Source organism: Poecile atricapillus, chromosome 16, assembly GCF_030490865.1.
Source record: "Poecile atricapillus isolate bPoeAtr1 chromosome 16, bPoeAtr1.hap1, whole genome shotgun sequence".
NCBI lineage: Eukaryota > Metazoa > Chordata > Aves > Passeriformes > Paridae > Poecile > Poecile atricapillus.
The window spans coordinates 7897465-7907975 of record NC_081264.1 but is presented as its reverse complement, the minus strand read 5'-3'; the positions used below and the strand labels follow the sequence as shown (position 1 = coordinate 7907975).

The 10511-nt window shown below is 44.1% G+C and overlaps 1 protein-coding gene across 1 annotated transcript; it reads right to left on the bottom strand.

Annotated features, from left to right (window-relative positions):
- Positions 1-6652: 6652 nt before the first annotated feature.
- On the bottom strand, positions 6653-10511 carry CLDN5 (claudin 5). Its single transcript, XM_058851695.1, has one exon. It carries the CDS (start codon positions 10290-10292, stop codon positions 9642-9644), a length of 651 nt encoding a protein of 216 aa, XP_058707678.1. The 5' UTR covers positions 10293-10511; the 3' UTR covers positions 6653-9641.

Below are 10511 nucleotides of genomic sequence, written 5' to 3'. Positions count from 1 at the left end.
GCAATTGCTTTTTTCCCTCTGATGAGGTGTTCCTTGAATTGCCAGCACGACTCCTGCTTGATTTAGCAGTGAATACAGCCAGGCATTTCCTGAAACGACAGCACTACATGGTGCTATTAGAAATGCTAAGTGAAAGGTTCTGCTGTGAATAACGAGGGAAAGGGAATAGGATACGGGAGTGTGTCCCACTAAACTGTCTGTGCAACAAAAGGGAGAATGAAATGTAGCACAGCTGCACAGGGGTCATCTACCCAGTCTGAAAACCCTCATCTCATTCCACAAATAGGTGATAGGAACCAACAAGACTGTTTGAAAGAGATACCTCTTTGGAATGGTTAGGAGCTAAAGCCGGCTTTGTTGTCTTACTAACTTGTCTTCTTTTTATTTTAACTCATATTATCTAATAAACTCTCAACTATGTCAATTCTCATGGGGAATTTTTGCCAGTAAATGTAGATATTGTTTGTGTTCTGGGCCAATATCCCATTCTGACAAGTCTCAGTGTATGTATATATCAGCTAACTCATCTGTTCCATTATCTGCAAATAACCAATTAATGATTCCTTTCAGAAATGCTGTCTTCTCTGAGCTGTTCAAAGATACAAATACAGTGTATGGCTCCAAGAGTACTGCACTGACTTGGCAGAAACTATTCAAGAATCACTGCTACCCCTCCTCCTCACTGATTGCAGCCCTTAGGAAAGAAATGTGATGACCCCTCATTTTTTTGTTATTCAGCACATTTTTTTGGTCTTCTCTTTCATTAAACTTTGTATTTCCTCTTTTTCTCACCTTCTTCTTTCATCAGGATGGATGTTAGAGATCTCATGCAAATGGAGTTTATGCAAAAGGACATTACTGTGAGAGATTAATTAGTTATTAGCTAAGCAACATCTAGTCTCATCTCATGCCTTTTTATTTAGTCACTTGTGCTGGTTTTTATCCAGTGTCCAATCACTCATATTCTCTCCTTTTGTTTTTAGAACAAATAAACTTGTACATTGCTGAGATCAGTTTTAAAACCTCCCACTGTCCAGGGCATTCACCACCTCACCTACACACATGTTATATGTACTATTTTCTAGTCTGTTAAAAAAATCCTTTCCTATTGTACTTTCAACTTGGGTACAATCTGAAACAAAGTTAATTGTAGTTCTACATTTACATTTTAAGTTAATTGAGCTCTTTAGTTTTTGCTCCTGCCCTGGATACGTTCATTTCCGTTTCCAGGCTCTCATTGCTGTTAACTGTTTATCCGTGTTCAGTGTCTTTTGCTGTCACCTCAGACACTCAGTTTGGTGCCTACAGCAGTGTGGGGTCTTACCCCACTTTGCTCATTATAAAGCACTAACATTATGTCTTTCCTTCTTCTTCCCGAGTTAAGACCCTTCTGTTTGATTCAAACTTCCTTGCAAGGTCACAAAGTGAAATTTCACAGCAGTTTAAGAGCTCCTGCATCCTGCCTGTGTTATGAGGCCAAGACAAACCTAAGACATTCTGGTTCAGGAGAAGGATTGCAGTTTGACCTTTTCTTCACAATCTGAATTCCTGTGTAGCAACAAGTGCTAAAACTGAAATTCTCAATTTATTATTGTGATGTGATTCAGATTTCAGTACCTCTATTAAGGGGAAAAAACTTGATCTTACAATTTAGCACCCCCTCCCACCCTGTCTTTGAAGTGGGCTTGTTTTCTACACACCAGTGGAGTTCAATACTTGCACTGCAATCTGCCAGAGGCCATTTCTGCAAGGCTGTGAATACGTTTTGCAGACAGAAAGCAAAAAAAAATCTCCAGTCTTGTGAGAGAAGCAGGAGAAAAAGGGGTTGCTCTTCCTACCACCAGTGATCAGCCTTTAGGACAGATGTCAATAGTGGCTTCAGAGTGTGAAATGAGCACGTACAGCTTCCAGGTATGAAGTCAGGATTGCTGCACTGAACTAAAAGTGCAGGTTCTAAAGAATGTAATCAGCTCTGCAGGAATCTGGGCAGGATGCCATGGATAATAGCTTTCCTTTTAGGAGGGACACTATAATGATGATATGGATGTCTTAAATAGTTGTGGTCATTAATAACCCCAGGTAGACAAGAAGTCTCTTTTAATATTATCCAAACAACAGCATTTTACCCCTAGAGTCTCAGTATGATATGGGCTTCTCGGAATATCCACTATCTATAGCTGCAGAATAACTGTTTTAATGATTGTTTAGTTTCTTCCTAATGGAATTCCCACCCAATGGAACTCTCTCCAAACTGCTGCCCAATCCACATTGTTACAGTAGACAAAAATTATATTTGTGGAGAAACTACTGCCATGTGCCTGAAAAGAGATATTACTGTGTCTTATACCTTTCTGAAAAACCGAAGCTCCTCTTCCATGGCACAAGTTAAGATTTTGTAAAATTGACAGGTATTTGGGTGCATAGATATTCTCAACTTGTCAAGATAAGAAAATCAGGAGAAAACAGGACAGCCTAAAAATAATTTAAGGGTTCAAGAACATAATGGAATGCAAGTCAATGTTAAATTTTTAAAACTTGCCTTGCATGTCAACATTTGGAAATGTCAACAGTATAACAAAAATAAAGTAGATGTAAACAGTGAAATGTATTATGTTTCTTGGGTCTTGGCAGTCACTTCCAATGAAATAATAGCAGGAAATTATAGAGGAAAAAAATGGTGAAATCATTCTGTAGTCATTGGGTATTCATGTGAGTCTTCTGTGTAGAGATAACACTTGGGTTTATTTGTATTATAGAATGAAAGATTGCTGTTATAATTGGAAACTGTTAAAGGTTTTGTAGCTCAGGCTAAAGGTTATCCAGGCTGCTGTAGGAGATATCCTAATTCTAACAAAAGATATACAGTAAGGACAGAACATTATAACTGGAAGAGTAATCTAAAAATATACATAGTACAAGAATTCTGCCGTGCTAGGCACTTGTTAGAGCTGATAAGAATTGGTGATTGTTGCTTTTTGTCCCAATCCTTCAAATCTGTGAAGGTATATTGAAACTGAATCCTACCATTTTGAGATTTCACATATGTTCTTGTCAAGCAGTGCCTATTTTTTGTTCCTGAGTGATCCTTTGTGCCCAAGCCTAAATTTCCTTAAGGTTTAACCTTCTGTGGAAGTGTTCTGATAACAAACACAGTTAATGCTAATGAGTTATGTTTGAGTGTAACAGGGGAATCAATTCAGCTCAGAATATGTTTGAGAGTGGGAACAGAGCCCAGAAGTACCCACATATGGTTAGATTAATTGTCAGAGTACCTGGCATGGGATCAAGAGGAATGTCACTCAGAGCTCTGTCAGCTAACCTGCTTCATTAAAACTTTAGGAATATACACAGCTGAAACCCAACATGCATTTAACATTATGAAGTATTTTTGCTACCAGATTAAAATTATTGTTGTGGGATCTGGTTTTGTGCATTCTCCCAGCTTTTAGTGCATTTGTTCAACTCATAAAAATCTTCTGCTTATCTTAAAAAACCCAAGTATGTTCCACAGCTGGCACAGCTGGTGCTAAACACCTAAAATGTGCATATGTGTAGCTTACCTCCTTGCAGGATGTAGCCAGCAATGAGAGATGCACAGGATGTTACAACTGGCACAGAGTTCACAGCTCGCTCACTGCATCAGAGTCATTTTGAGAGGGTTATCTGTTGTTTGCCTGGAAAAATCAGCTATTTTAAACATTTACTTTTGTTCTCCACTGTAAATAAACATGAACAGACTTCATCTCATGTGTTTTGTTTATGTACACCAGAGCACCTCCCTGGGCCATGCAAACTCTCTGCCTGGCTGGTGCAGGCTGGAGGATCCACCAGAAGGGAAAATCCCTGGATTTGGAGCTGAGGTGCAGTAAGAAATGGATCCACTGCTATTGTGGTACATAATAGCACTGAAGCACTTCATCATGACTAAACTAAGGCTATTTTTTCCAAAAGAAGGAGTAATGTGTGGTTGAAATATCACCTGGGCTTCAGGAACACCTTGTGCCTGCTATGAATAAATACCAGCTGCTGCCAGGGCTTTAGTCAATATGAGTGGTTTTTGCTATTCAAGATGCTCTAAGGAGCATCAGAGTAAAAGATACAACTTATTTTATTTTCTGCCTGGTTTTCGAGATGGTCAAAGTCCTTCTGTACCAGGTATTGGAGGTGGTCTTGTAATTTACTCTCCATTATTTAATGTAATGAGATTTGTGTGCCTTGTTGAAAAGGCTGTGGCTTGTGGAGTGAGGTGTGTTTCTCCGTTTTTTTCCTTTTGTAGTTTGAAACCAAAACAGCTGGATAGTAGTCTCAAGGCTCATTATTCTTTCGCTTTAATCAGTGCTGTATGTACAGTACCCCATGCTGTATAATTCTATTGTTCTCAAATCAAAAAAGCTACAGCTAGTAGTTCAGTTAATGCACCAGTTAATTCTTGTCAGGATGGCTGACATCCAGTCTCATTCATATATTCATTTTCCTGTATCACTTTTAAAACAGTCTCTGATGCTGATGAGTATTTTCACATTTTATGTGGTAAAGTTTGTGTGATTTGATCCCCCATTATCCTGAGTTTATTTGGGTACAGCTACCAGCAACCCAAACCATAGGTGCCAGTTTCAGAGAGGCTTCTCCCTCAGGGCAGCAGATGAGTGGCCAGGGTGCAGCTGGGCTCAAGCATGAGAAGACTGGCATGAGCCCTGGGCAGATGCCCTCAGCACAGTGCTTGTGTTTCCATGCTGAGCCCTACTACTCCTTACCTTTCACTGTCCGATTTTGGGTTGAATCCACATGGTGAGTTTTGGAAGGAGGGGGAAGCTCAGTGTTGTAAACAAAATCCCCAAATGCTACAAAGGACACTGATATATTGATTCATGATGTCTCAGTCTGTGTTTAAGAAAAAGGTGAAGCAAGTCTTGTGTATCCATGCAAATGCAAAGCCTTCACTGTTGCTGTGGGATGTTTTATCAGTGATGCAGTGGTTGAAGTTCTCTTTCAGACTGAGGGTTATAGTAGACCGAAGAAGGTTTCTAGACAGAGAGCTTATTGCTGCAGAATCAGCAAGGAACAGTCTGGAGAAGTCACACACACACAGACACAAACAAAGGTCTGATCAAAATAAAAATTATAGAAGCTAGTCATGTCTGAAATATAAATATAAGAACCTCTTGAGGCTTTGCTTTTGGACTGATTTGTCTTATCACAATCAGGCTTAAAGTAAAATAAATGCAGTATTTGACCTGAAAAGAGAATTCACCTGCCCTCACCCAATTAATCTAATACAGCAGGAATATTTGTTATGTCTTACCAAGCAGACTTATAAAAGCAAATCCTCAAACACGTGTATTTAATTAATGATTTTCTTCTTCAGTGCACACACAAAAAGAGATGCATTGTGGGTACCATCTGATGCTGAGTACTGCATTAATATATTGTTCAATATATGCATGAATATGGCACTTATATGTGGCATATGACTCCTGACAGGCAGGACTTTCTTTTAGCATTACAGATACGTGGATGAGTTGGAAGAGACCTGCATTTGGGGTTTGAAAGATGGTCAAGGAAAAAGAAAAAATTCCTAGCATATTTGATCAGATAATAGATTTTAAATAAAAATCTGAAATTACACTGCTTTCTCACTTCAAGAGTAAAATGTTTTGTATGTTTCAAAGAGCAGATGCCCAACAACATCTTCGTACAGGAAAAGGAAGTATTTCCTTAAACATCCTGCAGCAAACGTGACTGATTGAGCTTCCTTTTCCCTCTGCCTGGTGCATTTCCCTTCTTTGCACAGACAGGATCTAACCAGATTTGCAGGGTATGAACTGCAGGTTACTTTCAAATTCATAACTATGAAATGGTTCGTTTAGCAGGACAAAGGCCAAGCCGACAGACACCCTTTTTCCAGCTCAGCATGTGCATAGCAATGGGAGGGTGGCAAGGAGCTTTTGTTAATCTCAACCGAGCTGGCAAGTATGCTGCAAAATGAAGGCTTTGAAGATGTTTTTTCTTCATTTTTAAAGCAACAGTTTGTTAGAACAAAGCTTGAAAATCTTGCAAAAATAAAATCTGTGAAATATTGAATGTTCTCCCTGGTAGTCACATAACGGGCAAATTTCTCCACTAGTAATTAGTATGTATAGTTTACTAGTCTTTATTGGTTTCAGGGGTTTTTTTTAGGTTCTGTTGTGCTGCATCTTTGAAAATGTTTTTCCCCAGCTTGAATGCACTTTTGAAAAAAAAAAGAAATGGTTGGCAGAAAGAATTAGGGTATCAGGTCAGGTTGGGGCTGATCCAAGGAGCAGGATTTTTTTCCTTTTAGTTTAAACATGTAGAAATTGAAAGCTTTAAAAGCTTCATGCTTAGAGCTGTTCCCAAAATAGCTGGGACTCACTCTCCACTTCCTAATGTGCTCACATCACAAGACCAACTGCTGCTACTTGCTCTCTTTTGTCTGAGGCTTCAGTGGAGAGCTGAGATGCTGCCTGCTCTGCTCTGCTCGGGAGTAGCCCTTCCTTCTTCCCCAGAGGTGACCCAGCTGTGCTCCCCAAAGACAGCCCAGGTAATTTCCCTCTGGGCACCAATATCACACTCCACCTTCCTGAGCCCAAACAATCCAGTGGCTTTCACAAAACACATTGACCCTGTTCAGGGATTGGTTTACATGTTTTTATTTTTATGCGAAATCATAAATACAAAATAAAAATAGTAAACAAGTGCTATAGATTCATCTTTTCATAGGGATGAAGTTCAGGCCTGATCCTGAGCACTTCCAAGGTTTTAAGTTCAGGACTAGATCTTTGTTCTTAGAAAACAAATCATAGCAAAAACCAACTTAGACTTTTACCCTGAAGCCAGTGACATCAGTAACGGCATTCTCTCAGGTTATCTTTTAAAGCAAAGCAACAAGTAAGAATACTGAAGGATAGATTAAATGTAAAATTACTTTTAAAAATGGGCCCTATTTCCTGCAAGTATTGTTTGGTGCTGCCCCACTGATCTCAACCACAACTTATGGTTTTGGTAGGATGATGCTGTGTTTGGTAGCACATGCAGGTTAGCACAGGCTTCTTCTGAGAGGTCTTTCTGTGTAATTTTTTCAGATTTTGGTTACAAGAAGATCCAGCCCTGTCTTGATACAAGAAATTTGGCTTGTTAAAATTCCCTTCTAAGGCATGGCTTTCCCTCCCTCTCCCAAATACACCAGTTTTGATTTGAAATGCTAGTGATGCATCATCCAGAAAGATTTCATGTTTTGGTCAGACCCCAGATTCTGCAGCACTTCTGAGGGCTCTACTGTTCAGAGACGTGCAGATGTTTTTGTCAGTGGGGTTTAGTTCTTTAACTTGAGACATAAGAGAGTGAGGTCCAGGATTTGGGCTAGTGCCTGTGGACTCATTTGCTAGACACCAGAGAGCTGAGTGAGGGTGAGTGACAAATACAGCTGGATGTTACAATTTAAAATAATCATGAAACAAATAAAGGCACCAAACCATATAACAAAACAACGTTGGTAGATTTCTTGCAAAATATATGCATTTAAATACATTTACAGTTTACAAAGTTACACTGTTTTAAAAAAGTTGCAATGATGAAACACAGAATATTTCACTGTTGTACCAAAACTACATATCACATCATAAAAACAATATTACAGCTTTTATTTAAATGGAGACAGTATTAGAACTGCACCTCTTTATAGAACAAAAGTAGTTGTAGACATATTGCTCTGCTTTTGTATTCTCTGATGAGCTCAGACCCTGCTATTTATGTGTTTAAAAAACAAAAGCAGTTATCTTCAAAAGGGCAAACCATGTGCTCGATATTAAACATCAAAATTTGCAGGGCCAAGGCTTTAGTCTCTTATTCCAGTTTATGAATTGCTGATACCTCCAGGGTTTAAAGTTTGCTAAGCAAGGCAAGAACAGAGTCAATATAAATGTCAGACCCACAGTTATGGTTTGTCCCTAAGTTTGGTGTTATCAGAAAGCTGTAAGGATTAATGCTCAGGTCAGGTGTGCGCTGTACTGCTATGTGATTGTGAGGACCTGTGCAGTCATAGCGTTGTTGTCTGAGGAGTATAAACATCACATTCCCTCCCTAACTCTTGGCAGAAATCTCTATGGCAAATGCAGATGCTGCCCCACAGTCAGTAGCACAATCCTGTGTGGATTTACAAGTAATTAGATTGGAGGAATATCGCACCATCCCCTTAAGCCCCTCCCTTAACAAAGTTTGTCTCTGCAGTGTAAAATGAAAAAGTGTAAGCTACTATTTCAGGCTGTGGTGAAGTTCAGGAGGTGTTGACCTCAGGAAAATTAGAGTTACGTTGCCCAAACCATCTTCCTTCCACTCTGTAGTGTGTTACCAGAGCAATGCAGAGGAGCTGAGAGCTGTGAGTCATGACTTCACAACTGATCACCTGGCATAAAGTCTCCATCAAGATATTTTTGGTAAAATTCTTCTAGCAATTTTTTGCTTGATTTGGTAAATGAAGGAAAGCATGTGTTAACAAAACCATGGTGGAGAGCCAACCAAGCACACGTCCAACTGAACACACATTTCAAAACTGGCAGCAAGCAGAGCTTGGCAAGAAGGCCACAAAGACATCATTCCCCCCCAACCATCAGTATCTGGGGCAATTTTTATGTTTCCAGTCTCCTGTAGTGCAGATGAGAGGAGGAGAGGCCCCGCTGGAGCCAGGACATACAGTGATCTCCTAGATTTCTTAATCTAGTCCTCGAGTAATTCTGGCACTGAGTTCATATTCAAGTAAAAACAGAGTGTAAGCTGAAGAAGAGATGAAGAACCTCAAGAGACAACCTAGCGTTATCTGATTTGTACTCCACTAAAGGACAGTAACTACCTGAAATCTCTTTCGAGGTTTCAAATACACACAGACCAATACACTTCACCGAGGGACTGGAACAACTGAAGTAACTTTTTCCAAACAGTTACTGCTTGTGGGATTAAGTTAACCAAGGTCATGCTTTGGACAGGATCCCTATTTTAATTGCCCAAATAGATCAAACCCCCCCTTATCAGTCCGAGCAGGAATCTCCAGATGCAGCCTTTTGGGAGAGATGGCGAAGAGGGGAAGCTGCTCCTCGGCTACGGTGCGCACCGACGCCCGGTCCCAGCAGCCAGGAGATGCCCCGAGGCACCGGCGGCGACAGCGGGCGGTAAAGTACTCACAAGTATCACGGTAACGCCGGGAAAGGGCCGGGGCCCGCGGCAGGAGCCGGGCGGGCAGGCGGCGGCTGCGGCGAAGCTCGGACGGGGCGTCCCGGTAAACGCCACCGTGACTCACCCGGACTCCTCGGTTCCCCCGGCCGCCCCGGGCCGGGGAGACGCTGGTTCGCCTGCTCTGGGCTGCCGTGGAGGGCTTTGCTCGGCCGGCAGTGCGGTCGGTCAGTACCGGGAGCCGGCGGCGCCGAGCGCGGCGCTGCCCGCAGCGGAGCGGCCGGACCCGCCGGGGAGCCGGGCTGGAGGGCAGCGGGGCGCTGCCCTGCCTAGGGCCGCCGCTTCACGGGGGTCCCCGTTAAAAAAAGCCTCCAGGCAGGGGAGCGCTGGAGCTCCCCGCAGACGCTCCCGGCCCGCAGCCGTCTGTCCGTGCCCCGCGGGGCGGAGCGGACCGGCTCCGCTCAGACGTAATTCTTCTTGTCGTACTCGCCGTTGGACGTGGGCCGCCGCGGCGCCGAGTACTTGACGGGGAAGGAGGTGTCGTCGCGCTGGGAGCAGGAGCAGCAGCAGATGAGGCAGCCCCCGAAGAGCAGCAGGGCCGTGGCCGCCCAGCCGATGTAGAGCGCGGCCCCCATCTCCCGCTTCTTGGACGACGGCACGGTGGGGTCGTAGAAGTCGCTGATGACGATGTTGGCGAACCAGCAGAGCGGGATGAGGACCAGGACCCCGCAGAGGATGTAGATGGCCCCGCCGGCGATCACGATGCAGGATTTCATCTTGCCGGGCCGGATGCAGTTGGTGCACTGCGCGCCCACCACGGTCACCATCAGCGCCACCAGCCCCAGCAGCGCCACGATGACTGTGAGCGCCCGGCCCGCCTGCACCTCGGGCGGCAGCGCCAGGATGGAGTCGTACACCTTGCACTGCATCTGCCCCGTGCTCTGCACCACGCAGTTCATCCACAGCCCTTCCCAGATGGTCTGCGCCACCACGATGTTCACATCGATGAAGGCCGACACCTGCCACATGGGCAACCCGCAGGCCAGGATCACCCCCACCCAGCCCAGGATGCCCAGTCCCAGCCCCAAAATTTCCACCGCCGCCGAAGTCATGCTGCTGCCGCCGCTGTCCCACGGGCTCCGCAGGAAGGAAGGCGTGGCGGGCGCGCTCCGCTGCCCCGGGCGGCTGCCGAGCCGGCTCTGAGCGCCGCGGCCGCGGGCAGTGCTATTTGAGGAGCCGCGGGGCGCCCGCCCTCCGCCCCCGTCCCGCCTGGCCCGGCCCTGCCGGGCAGCAGCACCGCCCGCCGCGGGCCGGGGCCCGGGCTCCGGCCC

Coding starts and splice junctions, on each gene's coding strand:
- CLDN5 (XM_058851695.1), bottom strand. CDS start 10,292: ATGACTTCGGCGGCGGTGGAAATTTTGGGGCTGGGACTGGGCATCCTG.